Genomic DNA, 20,059 nt, shown 5'->3' on the forward strand with positions numbered 1-20,059 from the left:
GATGGCCTTTGGGGGCAGGGTGGGGCTGCCTGGGATGCTGACAGGTGCTGCAATGAGGGACCCCCCCTCCATGAGCCCCAGAGCCAGGCTCTTCCCTCCCACCCCTCCAGCACTGGGAATGCTGCTCCGGTGGCATCTGGGACAGCCAAAACTGCAGCCCCAAACAGGAGGAACCAAAGGGAAGGGGAAAGGAAACCTAAAACATTCCCAGCTGCTGCGTCCTTGTGCTCAGTTCTCCTGCATTGCCAGGGAAGATTAATTGTCCCTGATTAATTATTTGTAAGGATAAAACATGAGTGTCTTTGGAATTGTTCATCCTTTGGAGAATCTGCCCCGAGGTTGTGGCAGATTGAAACAATCGGTGAAAGCAAAGACAGACAAAGCCCCTCTGCTGCTCTGCAGGGATCTTGTGGGTCTTTGGGTCAGGAGCAGCACAGGGATGTCCCCAGAGCCACCAGGAGAGGAGACAGCCCTGTTCTTTTTCAGATGGGGAGCAAGTTAAAAACCACAGAGACAGCAAATCAATTTTCAATTAAAAAATAAATTACTCTATTAACAAGTAACCTTCCCATACAATAAGGCTTTTACATAAGTTAATATTTATCTTACCTAAACAATAAGAAATAAATACTCTTTTACAGAACAGTGTTTTCCTAACAGTGCATGTCTCCCAGCAGCTGCTGATGGATTATTTCCCACACCATCTTCCTGCGGAAATAAGGCATGTGTTCCTGAAAAGAAACAGGAAAAGCCCATCACATAGGAAGCCAGGGGAGAAAGAGGCAGGAAATCTCCATTAACACCCAGGGAATTCTTGAGTGGGAAGCTGCTTTTGAGCACCTTCACTGGAGCCAGATCATCTGCTGGGTTTCATACCAGGGTGACACAACCACCCAACAAACACCCACATTTCTTTACAGGGACATTTATTAAAGATCACCACATTGGAAAATAACCAGGGTCTGAGCAGGTCCAAGGGGGAAACCCATTTCACCAAGAGATACGAAGGCCAGATATCCCAAACCACTGGCTGCAGCATCCTGGTGTTGGAATGAGATGGTCTTTAAGGTCCATTCCAACCCAAACCACCCTGGGATTCCACGAATCCGTAATTTTGCCCAGGAAGCAGACGCCAGACGTGAGGAACAAACCCCTCAGCCCCTGCCCCAGCTGCTATGCAGCTTCCCTGCCTCTTGCATGCTCGTGGGAAAGGCTGGAGCTGTTGACACCCCCTCTCACCGGGGTGAAGATGATGGGCTTGTCTCTGGAGATGAAATCGGCAAATTTGCAAACAAAAACTCCACAGTCATTTCCATTATTTTGTTGAGGGATTTCCTGAGGAATACAGAAACATGGAGAATGTTTATCTGTCTTGAAAGAGCAGCAATCTGGTCATAGCACACATTGTACGCACACCTACTCCTGAAAACCTATTCCCATAATCCATTTACTGCTCCCAAACCCAAGGAACAGTCCCAGCTAACTGCACATCATCTCCCTCTGCTTGCCTGGGAAGTGTTAAATCCTCTGTGACAAGGAGTTCTAGCTCCCATTCCAAATCCAGGCATTGCTCCCATACCTCTGTGCCCATGCTGTGAAGAGTCCACTCAGAAGCAGTCAATTCAATGTTTCTTTTTTCCCTGCTTTCCTCTTCCAGGTATTTTCTGTTGAAAACAACACAAAAATCACTTTTCATCTCCCTGATTTAGGGCAACAACAACAACAAAAAAAGCTGTTGAAAGGTGACAGGAAGATAAATCACAGTGAAAATGCCAGAGGATCCTCGCAGGAGAGGATTTAAGGAATGTGGAGGGAAAATTCCAATCTTAGAGACACAGTGAGAGGCTGTGAGCAGGGCTCCCCAGGGCCCAGTGTGGGACTCAGCCCTGTGTAATATCTTTATCCATGACCTGGACAAGGGGACTGGGCACCCCCAGTGCCTTTGTAGGGGACACCAAGCTGGGTGGGACTGTGGAGGGCAGGAAGGCTCTGCACAAGGTTCTGGGCTGGTGACAAGGTGAGGATCAGTCATGGGATGGACCCAATGTTCCCGGAGGGCTTTTCCAACCTCAGTGATTCTGGGATTTGTCTCTGTGGGACTGCTCTCCTGCTCTCACCCTACAAAGCTGCTGGATGAAGGGTTTTTTACTGACAAAGACACATCAGGATGTGCAGCACGTATGAAAATGTGCACCTCTGACACTCTGGGGGATTTAAAACACTGAGCAGAACACAAGAGGTACAAAGTGAGCAGCACCATGGGATAGGGCAGAAACACTTCACGTGGGGAGGGGAAAAGGCCTCAAAAACAACCAAAAGGGATAAAAAAAAGCAGTTACTCACAAGACAGTTTTACAAATGTGGTCTCCTTTCTGTCCCAAGGAGTCAAAGTATTTGATGGTTTTCTCTCGGAGGTCTACGACCTGGGGTTAGAAGGTGACTTAGACAAAGCACACCCCAAACACTAAAGGACTTTGCTTGCTAGTTTTGTTCTCCCCATCCCCTAAATAAAAAGCCAGTTTGACTCACCAGCAGTGTCCAGTGAATTCTGAGGTGAATAGGCACCAAGATGACATCGTGCTCAAAGATATCCACGCCTTTGGTCCATTTCTTTACTCCCTTGTGGCTTGTAGAGCTTAGCTTGGAATAGAAGAAGGTATTAAAAGCATAGACTGCTGGATAACCTTCCTTCTTGCTTCTTTCCACCAGAAGACCCATGTAGAAATTCATGATCTGGAACAGAGAGAGGCAAAGTGAGATGTGAAATAAGACACTCAATTAAAAAGACAGCCACATGTCTTTGCTGAGAAAACTCCAGCTTGGCAGCTTCTGCTCCCAGAATTTCATACTGGGGGACTTGTGCTGCTGGTTAAAGCCCCCACACCCACTCTGATAACCCAGACTGACTCCTGGGAGCTGCATCATCCAAGTGAAAGCTTCCAGAGACACCAGCCCACACAGTACCCAAAATAAGGAGTGTACAGCTATTTCTGGGCTCTGCAGTGGAGCTCCTGGAAGACTGATGTGCCCAGGGCGGGGGGGATTTCCCTGGAAGTGCAGGATCCCATACCCTGTCGTTGAGCCAGCCCAGGGGCTGCAGGGTGCAGATGTCCTCACGGGTGACAGTGAGCTTGAAGGCCCTGCTCAGGATGTCCTCGGGCTCACCACTGTCAAAGGCAGCAGAGATCTCACTCTCCATGGCCTGGAACAAAGGATTCAGTGGGGAAGGGTTGGTGGAACAGCACATGGAGCACACCAGCCCCCCAGAAGGCCTCCAAGTGCAGCTCCAGTGCCAGAGCAAAGAGCCTTGCAGGCCTTTGCTGAATCAGCCACAGCACTGGCTTGCTGCTGAGCACAGGTACCTCTGTCAGTGGAGCCAGATCATCTCCTGGCTTTTCTGGGCATGGCAGTGGCTCACTGTCCACAAAAAAGAGGTCTTTGGACAGGACAGGTGTCACATGGAACTGGAATAACTTTCTTTGGGGGACTTCGGCATCACGCTGGCCCTGCCAGGCACAAGGACAGGAAGTCAGAGAAGCACAAAGGGGTTTGCTGGGGGACAGGACAGAGAATCCTGCAAGAAACTGCAAGGGGCTGTGTAAACACATCCCAGCAGCAATCCCCAAAGTCACATTTGATTGATGACTGCATTCCAATTGTGTCCAGAAAGGCAGGGCTTTCCTTGGGCTTGGATTAACATCCAGCACCCCAGCAAAGCCTCCACATGCAGGTATCAAGCTGAGATCAAGATAAGTATTTCTGATTTCCACACTTTTTATTTTGGATCTCAGTCCTCAGCAGAGGTGAGTTATATTTTCCAGAAAACAAAGTGAAGTAGTGACTAACTGAAGCTTACCACTGAAGCAGCTCGTTTCTCTCGTTTTCCCTGTCCACGAGAGTCTTCTGGTGGTGTGTAGTAGCTGTCAGAAGAGAAAGAGAAATGAGCTGCATTATCCACACTGCCCCATGAAATTCTCCAAAATTCACCTCCTGCATAAGAAATGCTTTTTCAAGGCTGATTCTGACACATGACAACATCTCAGTTTCCTTCCCCACTCCTTTCGTAGCAGCCAGACCAGGATAGATGAAGAGCTGGAAGCTTCACAAACTTTCTTCCACCATCAGGTGCCAAACTCCTTTTGTTTCTCAGTTTTAATCTTTGGAAAGCAGGGAAGCAACCAGCATTTCCTCTATCAAGTGCTTTGTGATCTCCTGGTGACAAATGCCACTCCACCAGTTATTTCCTCTCTTCCCCTGGGCTTAGGGGACAGTGACAATTTAACTCAGGACAAATGCACAGTGCTTATGTCTAAGGGGGAAAGAACAGGGACAAAATCACCCCAAATCAGACCTGCCACAACCAAACCTCTCTCTGCCCCCATCTGCACTCTCTCCTCTCTCGTTTGAGAGGAGGAAGAGGAGGGCACCAAGCTGCCACACCAAAATCCCTCCCTGGAACTGCAGACAAAAGCTCCTTTCCCTCCACAAGGAGCCTCCTGCACTCCCATCCTGCCACCACAGAGTCCACTGGTCCCTGATGAGGGACAGCAACACTCCCTTTTGGTCTCCTGTTCCAACCCAAGGCATCCTAAAAGCCTCAAAAACTGCCTCAGTCCCCCCAGGTTTACAAGCTCCCTACTCCTTTTGCTCAGGATCCACAGGAAATGCAAAGTCAGCTGATGAACGGTGTGGCAAAAAGACATTCAGGAGCAAAAACAGATTCTGCAAACCCAAGGACAACTTGGGCTGTCACCCCTACTTCCTTCTCCCAAAAAGCAGCTCCACAGCACATCCCACAGCTGCCCAGCTGCAACAGGGGAGCTGGATTTGAGGGACAACTGGCTGTGAACAATTCCTCAAACCAGCTGCTCCTCTCCCCCAGCACTGAGCCACTGAACAGGACTGGTCTTCTGGAGGCTGACAGAGCCAAAAGAAACAAGAGCCATGGTTAGAAGAGACTCTTACCTGATCATGACACCTCTCTGAGGCAGCTGGGGGCTGAAAGCATCCCCATGTTTGACACCTGCAGGGAAAAGCAGCAATATGAGAACAAGGAGGCGACTTCCTATTCCAGCAGCTGCACAGAGCTCTCAGTTTCTGGGTGACATCACAGACATTTCATCAGCATTTTCAACTTAGAAGTTCAAATTCTAGCACCTGCTCAGGAATCCTTTCAATCCCCATATGATCATGTCACAAAGTTTCAGATATAAAGGAATTAGTGATGAAAAAGTATTTAAGTAATGAACGGGGAGGGCGGGGGGGAAGCCTGGGACAATATGAAACATACATGTAATTAGTTTACTTGTTTTGGAAGCTCTGCTTTTATGGAAATAGTCCTGTCTAGCATTAAAAAGGGATTAAAGTGCAGCTCTGAGGGTGCAGAGTCAAATATCTCCCTCCCCTGGTACAAAAATACCCAGGTAAAACAGGTACTACAACCTTCTCCTGTGCAGGGGGGTCACATCCAGCTACAAACTGCACTGCCACAGTCACAGCTCTCAAATACCATTTAAAACCAGTTTTTACCCCTTCAGTAAAACCCTCACAAACCCCGTTTGGCCAATAATGAGGAAAATGCCCTGTCTGGGCTGGACTTCTACCAACAGAGTGGAGCAGCCCTGGGTCCTGGGGATACTCACTGGTCCTTTCTGGCACAGGTGGAGAGGCACCTCTGGGTTTTTGTTCTTTCAGGGGACTCCCAGTCATCCCTGGTTCCTTGGTTTGTACTCTTTGGTGTAGCAGAAGAAAAGGACAGAGTTTTTACAGGTGATTTGTTACCAGTGCACCTCAATTCACTGCAGAGGACACGGCTATTTGTACACAACTGGCTAAATGAAAGCAACAGAAATATATAAAGTAAAATTAGGCTGTTTAATCCTTAACAGAACCATGCTGTCACTGGTTCCATGACAAGATGCAAAAGGCATTTTGAGGAGTTTACATCCAGAAGTTTGGCCACCTTCAGCTCAGGCACAGTGAACATACAAGAGTCAAATTTTCTGTCTCCACTATTCCAAAAGAGACTCAATCACTACATTTGATTCTGTCCAGAACCCTGAGAGTAGGAAAGATCAATTCTCCTCCCCTTCCACATACAACAAACTCACCACCAGAAAGTTAAGGGTTATTTTGCTCATAATTACTTGTTGAGTCTTGCTGACCGTGGAGAAGTAAGTCTTCCAGAATATTTTTCCTTGAACAGACTCAAGAGCTCTTTGTATTTCTTATTTTCTGCTTGCTGAACATCCTTGCAGAAGGGAAGGAAAAAAAAGAGACTTTAGCAGGCATTCTCAGCCCTTCCTTTTGTCTCAGCTTAACTGTACAGGAAGCCCACAGCTGTTTCATCCCAAAACAATTCCCTTCTCCCCCACTTTACCTCTTCAGCAGCACACAAAGGCCTCCTGGTGCCACTGACTCCTGGAGAGTTGGGACCTGGCTCCTTAATGGGGGGCCTGGGTGTGACAGGGCTCTCCGGAGCAGCGCGGATGTGGTTATTCCTGCTCAGGCTGAAAACACCAAGAACAGAAGAAATGGTATTAAGAGAACATTCAAAGTTCCTGATTTATTAATTAGGTTTTAATTAGCACCTCATGATTCAAGGAGGCACAGCAGGCTGCCCAGGACCATGTCCAGGAGGGTTTTCCAACATCTCCATGGACAGACTCCACAACCTCTCTAGGTGACCTGTGGCAGTAGCTGAACACCCTCAGAGGAAAAACATAAAAGTGTTTCCCAATGGAATTCTCTGGGGAAATGGAAATTCTCTGGGATTTTTGGGGGATTTTTTTTTTGTAGTTGTGGGTTTTTCTGTTTGCATTCCTGGTCTCTGCCTCTTCCCAATTCAACACTTCCTCCTACCACAGGAGGTGAGAGTGTTGAACTTGTTCATCTTTCTCTGATCTCCTGAGTCTACCAACTATCTGGATTTAAAGAGAAAGTTTAAAACTGGTCAAAGGCAAGAACACAGCTGAAGACCTCCCTCAGTATGGCAGCCAGGAGAAGTCCTAAGACAGAGAAAAATGTTGCTCTGTGGACACAAACACAAATGCTGGGCAACACAGGAAGTTCAAGGATGAAAGTGAAAGGCAAGAAAACCCTTCAAAAGGAGAAGTGAAAAAAGCAGAAGGATTTTTACCTCAGATATGGAACTCTTTTGCAAAGAGAGGATGGTGTTTCCTCAGTCAAGCACGGGTTGGTGTCACAAGGCATTTTGTCTGTGGGAGAAGAGCACAAGCCATCAGCAAGTGGTCAGGAAAACAGGAGCTATACGAGTTTAAAGAGCTTCACCAAAGATAAATTACTCTCATTTTATCCCTCATGTTCTAATATTATTTGTGTTATGTTGCTTCAGGATATTTTCATATTGGCAACTACAGAATGTTGCCAGCCTAAGCCTAATACAAAAGGGTTTTGAGGCTCTACTACCTAATATCAACATTTACAACAATTTCTTTCTGGCAAGCCAGCAGTGGGACACACCAGAACTGCATCCAAGGCAGTTAAAATCTAGGATCCACAACCACATGAGCATCCTGGGATAAACCACTGAATATCCCAGTTGGAAGGGATCCACAGAATCATCCAGTCCAACCCCTGGCCCTGCACAGACACCCTGACCATCCCAGCCTGTGCATCCCTGAGAGCGTTGTCCAAATGCTCCTGGAGCTCTGGCAGCCCTGGGGCTGTGCCCATTCCCTGGAGAGCCTGTTCCTAGCCCTGGCTTCAATCCAGAAGCAATACCAGGATGCAGGGAAGAAACAGAGCTCATCCTCCACTATTCCTGGGTGCTACCCAGATATTCTGCCTTCAGCAACCAGCTCCCCTGCCTGGGCAGAGCTGCCCAGACTCAGAGCAGCAGGAGAAAGGAACGAGTGAAGGACTTGCTGTCAGGCCTACCAGGTTCTGTCGTGTCCTCATCCTCTCCAGATGCTACAAATAAAGAGTCAGAAGAAATGTACACAACCTGAAATAAAAGCAAGTACCAGAGTAAGCATAACCTGAATGTGAATCCAAGCAAGCACCTCCCTTTCCTGAAATTCAGTCAGCTGTGTTCTGACTCAGAGCCCATGGTTTTCTTGGGTTGCAGCAGAAGGCAGGGGCACTGATGGCACCACTTTTGTAACACAGGCTCTAAGACCTGATCCCTGAGTTCCCATCAAAATCCTTGCTCACCTCATCTTCAGACTCAGAGAAGGAGAAGTCATCTCTCTCTTCAGTCTCCTGGCTTCTTCTTGTTGCCTTAGGTGGCAACTTGGCAGCCACAGAATCTTCAGGCTCCTTGTTAGCCCCAGAGACACATTCTGGAAAAACCACATCACCAGGCCATAAAGAATGGGACTGGAAACAGGGGTTGGGATTTCTGCTTACACCCAAGCCCAGCTCCTTGATCCCACATGGATTAGGTAACTCATTTCAACAACACAGCAACAGCCCAGCAGCACCCCCCACCCCATCACTGGGGATCTTGTTCCCAAGAAGGAATTAGGAAGCTCCACATCCCCCATGGAACAGGAACAGCAACAGCCTTGACTGAAAATGCTCTTTGTGCCGCCCTGCAGGGCTCAGTGCCAGAGAGAGCTGGGACATTCCATGCCCTGCCCCAGCCAGGATTTATCCTTGGTGCAAATACATGGCCCTTCCAGGATGGAAAAAGCTGTTCCCTGCTTCTCTTCCTGCCTTCATCTGACCAGGATCTCCCATCCTCCACTCGGTTTGAAAATCAGAGAATCATTAAAGTTGGATAAACCCTATAAGGTCATCAAGTCCAACTGTTCCCACAGCACTGCCAAGGCCACCACTGACCCATGTGCCCAAGTGCCACATCCATGAACACTGGGACACATCAGCGACAGATCCAGGCCCCATGAGACCCCCTCCAGCCACAAGAGTGGCTCAAAAATCCTCAGCTTTAGCAGCAATCCTGAAGTACCAAATCCAGAGTTCCCCAAGGTACCCCAAACCCAAGGAAAATCAGGCACATTAAACCTCTCTGTGAGGGGCAATACCTGTTTTCAGCCTTTTTGCAGGGATCTCCTCAGGACCTTCCACAGGTGACAGAACACTGAGGGAAGAACAGACAGAACAATGTTTGCAAGCACAGTTCAGCTCCCAGCAGGCCCATACTTCCAAAGGGGCCTTTCCTATTTCCCCAGGATCATCTCCCAGAGAGCTGATCATCCCACTAAAGCAGATCAGGCCTCTTTTTCTCCTTCTGTTAATGCTTCCTCGTGTTCTACATTTGTTCCTATCACCAAAAAGTGCCTTAATGAGTAATGCTGTCCTCTTTCCTCAAGGAAAGAAGCACTCCAGAGGTCACTAAGCCATCCAAGTTCATGTCACTACGCCGAGCTGCAAAGGAAAGTTTAGGTAGAACAGGAAATGCGAGGTGGGAATGCTAGTCCTGCTTTCATCCACTCCGGCAACTTCCTGCTGAGTCAGCTCGGGAACAAATCCTCGAAACAATTACCAGCCTCACCCTTTCCCACAAGCCTAAATGCAAGGATTTGTATCAGTTGATACCATCCCTAAGTCCGGTAAAAACGTCTCCTTTAGGAACAGAGCACAAAGAACGTTCCAATTTTTATCCCCCCCCCCCCCCTCAAGAGCTAATTCCTGCTCCCCGCTGAAAACCACTCGTGCAACACGCGGCTCTTCCCGGAGACATTCCCTTGTCTCTTCCACTCTGCGATGGGACACCAAGCAAAGCCTCCCGGAGGGAGCAGCCGCCCTCCCCGGAGCGCAGGCTGCGACCCGTACATTCCAAGCGGCAGGCACGGGGGCGGTCCGGCCATGGCCACCGGCGGCAAAACGCTTAACGCGTTGCGACGGCATCCTCCTCTTATGCCCTTGGCAGCCGCGCTCCGCGGCGTCCCTCCAGCCACCCATCCCCGAAGGCGCACGTACCCCGCTCTCCCTCCCAGCCCCGCCGCGCAGCTGCAGAGGGACCGAGGGCCCGGTGCGTTTATTGGGAACACCTGGCAGCCGCAGCCAGCGCAGCACCGCGCATTTCTCAGCAGTATGCGGGACCCGCAATCACCTCCGCAGCTGCCTCTGCGGGCAGCCTTACGGGGAGCACCTGGCGTTCACCGGGAATTTCCCAGAGCCGCACGGGCAGCCCCGGCGTGCGCACGCCGGCCGGGCCGAGCGGCGGGGCAGCAGGCGGGAGGCGCGGCGGGAAGGGCTGACCTGGGGGGCGGTTTCTTTCGGGGCGGCGGCTCCGGGCGCGGGTCCGGGCGCGGGTCCGCGCTGAGGGCGAGGGCCGGGGCCGGGGCCTGGCGGGCGGCGTCGCGGAGGGCGCGGAGGACCGCGAGCAGCCATTGGTACATGGACCGCGCGCACTTCCGGCGCCGGGCCCCGCCCCGCCCCGCCACCGGCGGCCGCGCCCCGCCCACGGCCCCGATGGACCCGCCCACGGCCGTGCACGCCCCGCCCCCAGCCCTGCTGGACCTGCCCACAGCAACACACGCCCCGCCCCGTCGGCCCCGCCCACGGCCGTACACGCCCCGCCCACGCCCCACTCGCCCCGCCCCCAGCCCCGCTCGCCCCGCCCCTTCCCGCGCCCGGCGGGCAGGAGCGATGCGCGCGTGCGTTCTGCAACACGCCCAGGCCAAAATTTGGGCTATTTCTGCCCATTCTGCTCCTGTCCCGACCAGTTTTCTCTCCCCCATCCGGTCCTAACAGCGCTGCTACGGCTGGGTCAGGAGCTTTGTCCTCTCCTAGAGTCAGGAGGTTTTGCCGTCTCGGAGGGTCAGGAGCTTTCCCGACTCCAGGAGCCAGGAGCTTTGTCCCTTTGTGGGGTCAGGAGCTTTCCCGACTCCAGGAGCCAGGAGCTTTTTCCCTTTGGGGGGTCAGGAGCTTTCCCGACTCCAGGAGCTTTTTCCCTCTGGGGGGTCAGGAGCTTTCCCGACTCCCGGAGCCAGGAGCTTTGTCCCCGTGGAGTGTCAGGAGCTTTTGCGCTCGCACAGAGTCAGCTTTCCCTACTCCAGGACTCGGTCGTCGGGCTTTGGTGGGGACCTGGCGTGAGGAGCTCGCCGCAGGTCCCTGCGGGGCGGTGGGACTTGCCGGGCGTTTCCCGGGGCTCTGGTGCTTTCCCGGGACTCCGCGGGGCAGAGCCCCCGGCATCCCGGGAGAAGCAGGGGCTGGCCCCTGTGTCTCCGCGCCCTCCCTCTCGTGCCCCCGCTGCGGAATCCCTTCCCCGGCGCTCACCGAGCCGCGCTGGGCTCACGTCGGTGATTTCTGCTGCTCGGCATCGCGCTCGCCTGCTGCTGTCGCGACCGAACCGCGACCGAGCGCGGCCGCGGGGCTCGAGCCGGGGCTTCCAGCGCGAGGCGCGGGCCGTGCCGCGGGGCTCGCCCGGTGCTCGCTCCCGGAGCCCCGGGAATGACCCCGCTGCTAAATGTGTCCTCCATCCTGCAGAAGGAGCTCTTTTTTTTTGTGAGCCCAACCCAGTTCAGGGGCCTTAAAGTAACAAATTGCCTGGGACTATGTAACACTGTGCTGATAAATTGGGATCTCCTGGCTAGTAAACACGTGTAGCAACTTGAGCCCGGCGTGCAGTAATGCCTGCTCCTTGATACTGCACTGGTGTTTAGGAGTTCTATTCCCGAATTTCGGTGGCAAAAGGGGTTTTTAATGCTTTTCCTGTTGCTTCCCAGCTGCTCGCTCCAAGCTGGCTCCAGCGTTTTACTCGGGAGTGTAAAGGATGTTGGATGGAAAGCAGGGAGGAAAACGGGCAGATAAAAGCGCTTTGGGCAGCATTGCCAGCAGGAGTTCCCGCAGGGAATCTGAGGGGCATGGGGTCTGCTTTAATTAAACTGACCTGCCTGGTTATTTTAGCAGTTTAATTTCCAGGCTTCAGGCCTCAAGGAAGGAGGCTGAGCCTGGGTGCAGAGCCCAGCAGAGGGCACGACAGCCCCACGCAGGACCTGCAGAGCCGCCCGTCCATCCCTTCCTCATCCTGCCGGGACAGTGGAAGGAGAAGGATTTTAGGGCTGCCAAATTGTTTTTAACGCCTGTGATTGGATTTTCGAGAGCTGGGGACTGAGTCCGAGGGGTGGGAGTGATCGTTGCACATCCAAGTCCCTGTAAGCTGTGCAGCTGGAAGAGTTTATCCCAAACACAGGATAACTAACGTGGGATTACGTGAGCTGGTTCTCTCTTCCACAGTGTTGATATGCAGACTATCACGATCTCTGAAACATCAATAACAAAATGCATGAATAAATTAAACTTTAATTAAAATAATGCCACCAGACTGAGCAAACTTTCTTCTTGAATTGCTTTCCACGCAGCAAATATTTCCCCTTCTTTTTTTTGCCCCCAAAACACAACGAGTGCCTGTGTTGTAACTCCTGCCATGCCTGCCCAGAGCAGTTTGACGTCGGCTGCATTTCCCAATCCCTGTATTTTTGCAGCTGCTGGTTCCCTCCATGACTTCATCCTTATTCTGCCCCTGAGCATCTTGCTCAGAGCACTGACGTGTTGTGACTCAAAGTGATGATATTTGATGCACGCAAACCAAAATCCAGTTCCTGGCTGTTCCCGGCTAAACAGACCTGGATCACATCTGTCCCATCTCCTACAACAGAGGGAGAGCAGAGAATTTCCATAAATAATTATTAATGATGGCTCATTATTTATGCATTGCTCAATGCGTCTCTGCCTTCAGTGCAGCTTCCATGTGACAGCAGTGGGCTTCCAGTACCTGGTGTTTCAAGTTATTGGGATAACAAAGTAATTCCACTGAAGAGTTAATTTGGGAAATGATGGGTGGTTCTAGGCGCACAGGTGATTTTAGTGATATAAAATCATTTAAATCCCTTTATTTTACATGAGTGCAGGAGTGGAACAGCTGTGCCTGCAAGGCAGGAGGTTAACCTGGATGGAGAGGAGGGGAGGGGAGGGAAGGGGAAGGGATTGGAAGTAAGGAAAAGATGAGAAGGTAAAGAAAGGAGGAAAAGGAAGTAATGGGAAGGCAAAGCAAAGGATGAAAAGTGAAAGGAAAAAAAGGGAAAGGGGAGGGCTGGGAAGGCATGGCAAGGTAAGAGAGTGGAAAACAAGGGAAAGAATGAGAAGGTAAAGTAAAGAAAGGCAAGGCAGGACAGAGGGCAGCTGAAGCAGCCTGGGTAGGTCTCCCAACCCCATTGTGAGGACAGGATGGGAAGTTCCACCTGCCCTAGTATTTCCCCACCTGCCACTCCCAGGCCCTCCCAGCCAGGAGGCAGAAGATGCCCAGGATGAGCAGCGTGGTGCCAGAGGTCTCCTGGATGAGCCTGAATGTATCTCCACTCTGAACTTGGGAGCCCTTGGGAATTCTCCTGGTGTGAAGACAGAGTCCTCCAGCCTGCCCAGCAATGGGTGACAGCAGTGGCCCTCCTGATACCATGTCTCCTGCACCCCACACTCCAGGGAGTTTATCCCTGACCCTCTACGGTGCAAGCAAGGGATTATCCTTGACAACGCTTCCTTCCAGACCCACCACTCTTTACCCTGTTTCACCAGCAGCTGCTGGATCCCTGGTCCCTGGGCGGTGTGCGGTGCTCATCTCCCTTGGGATGGCTTCTCCAGTGACTTCAGATGGGAGTTGCCAAGCTGGAAGTATCAGAGCACTTGGAAAAGCCCTGGAAAGGGAAGGTGCTGGCTTCTGGGAAAGGGCTGCACACTCAAAACAGCCCTGGCAGCGTTCAGAGAATGCTGAAACTATCCACATTAAAGCCACTGTTTACTGGGACAAAACCAACTCCTGAAGGCTGCATCCATGTCCCAGCCATGAGCTGGCTGTTGGAAGGTCCTGGACTGCTGCTGGTGATGAGCAGGGGAAAGAGAGGAGGAGCACAAAGGAACTGCTTGCAGGAATGATGTGCTGTGCTGTGCAAACCCTCAATCATGCAAGCCTTGATCCCACATCTGTATCCCATGGAGAATCCCCACGGCCATGGGGAACTCTGGGAAAGCTTGGGCTGCAGAAGAGGGGCTGGGATGAGATTTTGGGGCAGGCACAGCTCCACTCGTGCCTGTGCATGGGCTGCACTTTGGGATAATGAACTGGGGATAAATGCCTGGGGAACTTGTGGCTGCCCCATCCTTGGAAGTGTCCAAGGCCAGGTTGGACAGGGTTTGGAGAACCTGGGATAGTGGAAGGTGTCCCTGCCCATGGCAGGGGGTGAAGCTGAATGGGCTTTAAGGTCCTTTCTAACCCAAACCATTCAATGATTCTGTGATCTCAAGCACGGGCTTCCCTTTAACTCTCACTTTCACCAGGTGATTTATTTCCCTGTCAGTCCCTCTGCTCTTCCAGAAACCATCCATGAGTGCAAGCCAGAGCATCCTGCTGGGACAAGCCACTGGCAGCTGGATTTGGAGCAGAAGTGGACAAACCATTTGTAACAGGTGAGGTCCAATACCACTCTCTGTGGTGTGGTTTGCAGAAAGATGAGACAGGAGCCTTTTTACAGCCCCCAACCCTTTCAGAGGGAGGATATTTCCAGCTCACAACAATTTCTGAGCCCTCTTGCTTTCTCACCCTGCAGGAATGGACACCATCCCCCATCCAGCCTGGCCTTGGACACTTCCAGGGATAGCAGTTCCCTCTTGCCTTTCTCATGGTCCCTCTAAAATCTGTAAGCCAAAATGTCACTGTCAGACAGCAAAGTTGTGGCTTCTCCTGGGCTGGGACGTGGGACTGGAGAAGATGGGAGTGTTCCCACTTTCTCCAGAGCCTTCAGGGCAGGATGGGAGCTGGCAGGTATGGACACAGCACAATGAGCACCCCTCTGAGCCCGGGGCTTTCGGGGCTGGAGCTGGAGCAGAGGCTCCCTCTGCTCCCCTGGGCTCGGATTCAGCACTCCATTGATTCAGAGTAACCCTGCCTGACTCACCCAGGAGCGAGGCTGAGCCTTTCCAAAGGAAAACTCACATTAAACTCTGCCACAAGGCTCTGGTGACCATATGGAGCTGGGAGAGGGGTGGGGGCCAGCCCTGACCTTTATTGTAGGGAGGGCAGCGCCACTGACCCTCTCCCTGCCCGCCGGGGTGGCTATTCCCAGGCCGCTCAGGTTGTTCCACAGGGCTCGCTGCTAAATAAGACAATTAAATCCTTGAGCCCAGGTTTTAGTGTTTCCATGTGCAGCCAAGTATCTTAATCTGGGCTGTTTGGGGAATTTTTATCCCGTGGATCCCTTGGTATGCCTGGAATGTTTGCTTTTCCTACTGTGTGCGTGTGTTTGAGGCACTCCTGTAAAAACAACAGCTTCCTGCCTGCCTTGTAAATCTTTCCTTGATTGGCAGAGTGGCCTTTGGTGATTAATCAAGGGGCACGACAGAGCTGACACCCTCCAGGAGCTCGCTCCTTGCAAATCCCCGGCACCGTGGTGGGAGACCTGGGAAGGGACCCTGGGAGCTGGCTGCTCTCCAGAGCCGTGTGGTGACATCGGTTTTCGGTAAGAGCCTGGGAGAGGAAGGACTAAACGGAAATTCCAGAGAGCTAAGGAAATGCTCCAGAGGGCCGGGACTTCAGAGGCATTTTCTATTGTATCATCGGGATAAAACACGCGGCTCCACTTGGAGGGATTCGCTCCGTGGCCAACCAAACCTTCCCAGCTTGGCTGGGCTGGCAAGGAGGAGATTTGTCCCAACCAAACCTTCCCAGCTTGGCTGGGCTGGCAAGGAGGACGTTTATTCCAACCAAACCTCCTCACTTTGGCTGTGCTGGGAAGGAGGAGATTTGTCCCAACCAAACCTTCCCAGCTTGGCTGGGCTGGGAAGGGGAAGGTTCACTCCATGGATAGAGGTCTCTCCAGGAGATGGACACAGCACAGGGGAGGCTGCAGAGAAGAACCACCTTTGTTGGTGATCCTGGGTTTCTCCATGTTCCCACTGGAGGATTCCAGGTGTCACAGGCTCTGCCTGGATGTGGCACAGGGGTTCCAAGTTAGCTCTAAACCCCAGAACAGCAAAAACACCTCCAGCATCTTGGCCAAAGGGCTCTGATTTGTCCCAACTCACTGCTGTTCTGACCCTGAGCTTGCCTGGAGCTGGCTGTGGGATCTTGAACTGGTGTTGTGTTGTGCAGGCCACACAAGGGCCTGTCCCCATGTCCCAGTGATCCCAGAAGGGTCTCAGCCTGGGAAAAAAACTGGCAGAGTTGCAGGCTGCCAGCCCTAGGGCCAGCCCCAAACTCATTGCTGTGAGCAAGGAGACCTTCAGAGCCTGGTGGAAACTTGCCATGGGAGAGGTCAGTACTCGGCATTTTAGAGGAAATGGTGAGATTTAGCAGGAAGTTCTTTACAATGAGGGTGTTAAAACACTGGCAAGGGTTGTCCAGAGAAACTGTGGCTGTCCCATCCCTGGAAATGTTCCAGGCCAGGCTGGACAGGGCTTGGAGCAACTTGGGATAGTGGGAGGTGTCCCTGCCCATGGCAGAGAATTGGATTGGGTGACCCTTCAAGGTCCCTTCCAACCCAAACCACTCTGTCATTTTCAAGTTCTGGTCTTCCCAGTTTTTCCCTTGGCTTTTGCCCACTGCTAGAGGCAGGATCTGTGCTGTGTGCCAGGGCAGGGCCAGGATGAGGAGCTGCAGGAGCAGAGCACTGTGAGCAGGCAGCCAAGGAGGGTCTGTGTGTGTGTCCCAGCTGAGCTGTGGGAGGAGGGACAGGTGGGAAGGAGCACTCAGATCACACAGGAGCACTCAGGACACACATGCCGGCTGCTCCCTGGACCACAGAAAGATGATCTTCAAGGTCCCTTCCAACCTAAGCCATTCTGTGAAAGAGCATTTCAGCCAGGCATGGCTGTGCCAGTGTGGGCAAAGCCCTGCAGCCTCTCCCTGCTCCTGGACAAACTGCTCCCTGCCTGTTTATCCTGCTGATACCAGAGATGCTGATGATGGGTGCCCCTGGAGCCTGTCTCTCCACATCTGCTCCATCTCTCCCAGACAGTGCTGGGTTTGGAGCTGCTGCTCCACCTCCCCCCATCTGTGCTCCCTCCATGCACCTGCCAGAGGATGCTCTTTGCTGTCCCCTCTCCACACCTGTCCCGAGGCCACTCCAGCCTCTCTCCCAGCCATCATCAACAGCGGCTCAAAAACTCGTGGCAAGAGGGCCGGGGGTGTTTTCCAGGCATTTTGTGTCCCCAGGCAATGAGCGCTGTTAGCTGTGACCATCCTGGTGACAACATCACTGCCATGGTGCCAGGGGATGGTCAGTGCCATCAAAGTCACCTCCACGTCTGGCACGTTGTTCCCTTGTGTTCTCACCACCACACAGCTCCTCCCAGCATGGCTCTGGTGTTTGGATGCAGCTGGCAACAATCCCAGAGGTGACAGAGAGCTGCTCTGTCCCACTCTGTCCCACTCTGTGTGGCCTCCAGGCCACCTCTAATTCATTACCAGAGTCCCTGGAAGGCCCCAGCACTGGTAGGAGCCCAAGGGAGCAGGCAGCAGGCGGGTGAAGCAGCAAGACAGCGACAATTCCTGCTGTCTTTGGCATCCTGGGATGAAGAACAACCCCTGCTCAATGCTGTCCTTCCCCTTTCTTGTTTCATCCATCCCTGCACTGGGGACAGCCTGCTTTTAAAGTGTCATCACTGGGCACTGCAGTGAACCAGTGTTTTCTCCCTCCTCAGCCTCTCCTCGGCCAGGGTTGCTCTTCCAGCATGGATATTTCTCACTTGTTCTGTGTTTGGGAACACGAGGCCGAGCTGATTTTGCCCTGGCTGCATCTCTGTCAGGTTTTCCTCACAGCCAGGAAGATGTGAAATTCCTCAGGGACCCAGATGTGTGTGCTTATTTTCATCCCCGCAGAGCAATGGGGACCGGGGTGTCTGGTGTCCCCCTGCCCCTCTGGGTTCTGCCCCCTCCTTTTGCAAGCAGTGGCTCCAAATTGGGGTGCAGATCCCCCACATAGCCCTGGGGAGGGGGCACAGACCCATCCATCCACCTGGATGTGCTCCAGAGTCAAATGGGCAAAGGTGGTCAGTGAGGAGGTGCTGCTGGTGGCCACCTGCCTGTGACACTTGCCCGGTGTCGCTGTGTCCCCCCACATTCCCACCGAGCTCTGGGGCAGGGCGTGGAGCCTCCCCTCTCCCAGAGCCATGGGGGGTTCCCTGCCAGGTGGGCAGGAAATCACACCCAGCACTTTGAATTTCTCAGGAAAAAGAGAAAATTCCTCAAAGGCAGCAAAACAACAGTGAGGGGCTTTGTTATGGAAATTCACAGCTGTGTCCCCTGGGGCTGGTGGCTCCCGGGATCTTGCTGGGCTTCACCTTTGTCCCTGCTGGCATCTCCTCAGCGTTCCCTGGACTGGGTCCCATTGGTGTTAGCAGGTCAGGAACAAACCCCTCGCAGGAAACAGGGAAATAAAGGAAAGCAGAAAAGAACAATTTAACATCCAGGAATGGAAATGACTCAGGGGCATTGAAATGCAGGGAAGATGAGAAAAAGGAGGGTCCTGGCCCTGTTTTCAGCCACATTTTTCCTCTCTCAAAATTCCTAAGAAGGGGCTTTGTGAATGTGCCTGTGGCATCACCTCCCAGAGTGTTTGATTGATGAAGAACTGTGGCAGGAGTTTCTGGAGTGGGGATGTGCCCTGGGTTATTTATATGGGATCTATAGATCAGCTACAGAAGAGGAGAGAACAGAGGAGAAAGTGGAGGGGAGGGAGCAGGAGCACTCCAACTTTCCGTGATCCTTACCTGGGGCAGATCCAGCATCCCCCTGAAAAAAAAAGGGGAATCTCAGGGATCTGACTCTGGGAGGGACACCTGAGGTCTGGAGGAGCTGGCTGTCCCCAGAGTGATGGAACGGGTAGGAACAGTGCTGCATTCATCTCTTGGGGATGTCCCCATCAGCCTCTTTCAGATGGGATCAGTCCTGGTCCCCTCATTGCTCCAGCTGTGTTCCCACCAAGGCCACAAAGGTTTTCCCCTGGGCGGAGAGGGATCTTTCCATTCCCTCCTCCACTGAGGAAAAGCCATCTTGGTCACCAAGCAGCAACAGGAGTGAGGGGATTTGGCACAACCAGGAGCATCCCAATCCCACCCAAGCCCTGCTCAGTCACATTGAGGTGTGTTCCCTGTAGGAGTTTAGGGAAGGGAATTCACCCTGTTGCACAGCAGCACCCCAGGTCACACATTCCCAGGGGGGATCAGACCTGGGACAGCCCAAAATGATGCAGATTTCAGAGAGAGGACAGGGAAGATGAGTTGGCCCCAGGCCTGGCAGCTTGTTGGGGTACTCCAGGAGGAGAGGATCCCTCTGGCTGGGATGGTGGGAGCAGGGCAAGGGCTGGGGTGCTGCCTTGGCTCCCTGCCCGTGGGGATGCAGTTCCCTTTGGGGGCAGCCTGGGGAATCCTGGCACTGGGAAACAGCACTTGTGCAATTCCTTGAACTCCAACTCCTGGTTGCACTTTGAATCCAGAGTTTGGGACAGAAGCAGGTACCTGGAGGAAGCTTTATCAGGAAGATTGCCATGGAGAGGTTTGAGGGGTTCAGCATGGTCACAGGACACTGTCACTGGGGCTCACTGGTCATGGGACGCTGTCACCACTGTCACCATCTCCCCAGGAGATGTGCTGAGGCTGCAAACCTCCTCTCCATGCCAGGCACCTTCCTCTGCCCACAATGCCCCAGTTTTCCAGGCTCAGCACGGCTGAGGGCTGAGGCATTTTGGGAGCCTGAAGACAGCCGAGGTGATCTCATCCCGCGAGTATTTTCTTGGCTCCCTCTCCTCGCTCCAACGCCTCGGCGATAAGGCTGGGCTGAGGTCAGTGGGAGGGTCTGGCATTGCGGAGCCGTGTGTCACCCTGCGGAGCCTGGGACACGGCACCTGCCCTTCCCTGGCTCCAGCCAGGTCCCCGAGTCCCTGCCCCATCCTCCAGGATGCTCCACCTGGGAAGAGGGTCCGTGCAGGCAGCCAAAGGTGCCCCCACCACTGCCCACTGGTCCAGCTGCTGTTGTTTCACCTTCTGGGGAAAACAAAAAGGTTGAGGCTTTTCTTACCTCCAGTGTTAGAAAGAAGGAGAGGAAGCTCTTCAGATCACTTTCCAAAGAGGTCTTATCAGC

At 52.8% G+C, this 20,059-nt stretch overlaps 1 protein-coding gene across 2 annotated transcripts; it reads right to left on the bottom strand.

The window, feature by feature from the left end:
- Window positions 1-521: 521 nt before the first annotated feature.
- On the bottom strand, window positions 522-11,264 carry SENP2 (SUMO specific peptidase 2). 2 transcript variants are annotated; one of them, XM_053986076.1, is made up of 17 exons: window positions 11,209-11,264; window positions 9,009-9,064; window positions 8,176-8,303; window positions 7,900-7,966; window positions 7,139-7,217; window positions 6,380-6,509; window positions 6,147-6,250; window positions 5,643-5,731; window positions 4,966-5,023; window positions 3,857-3,920; window positions 3,363-3,506; window positions 3,071-3,202; window positions 2,530-2,733; window positions 2,344-2,423; window positions 1,580-1,664; window positions 1,240-1,335; window positions 522-731 (listed from the first exon to the last, which is right to left on the bottom strand). In XM_053986076.1, exons 1-17 carry the CDS (start codon window positions 11,250-11,252, stop codon window positions 654-656), a joined length of 1,638 nt encoding a protein of 545 aa, XP_053842051.1. In that variant the 5' UTR covers window positions 11,253-11,264; the 3' UTR covers window positions 522-653. The 2 variants fall into 2 exon arrangements, with proteins under 2 accessions (XP_053842051.1, XP_053842050.1); XM_053986075.1 differs by lacking the exon at window positions 11,209-11,264 and adding an exon at window positions 10,189-10,328.
- Between the last annotated feature and the right edge of the window lie 8,795 nt (window positions 11,265-20,059).

Source organism: Vidua macroura, chromosome 10 (assembly GCF_024509145.1).
Source record: "Vidua macroura isolate BioBank_ID:100142 chromosome 10, ASM2450914v1, whole genome shotgun sequence".
NCBI classification, from domain to species: domain Eukaryota; kingdom Metazoa; phylum Chordata; class Aves; order Passeriformes; family Viduidae; genus Vidua; species Vidua macroura.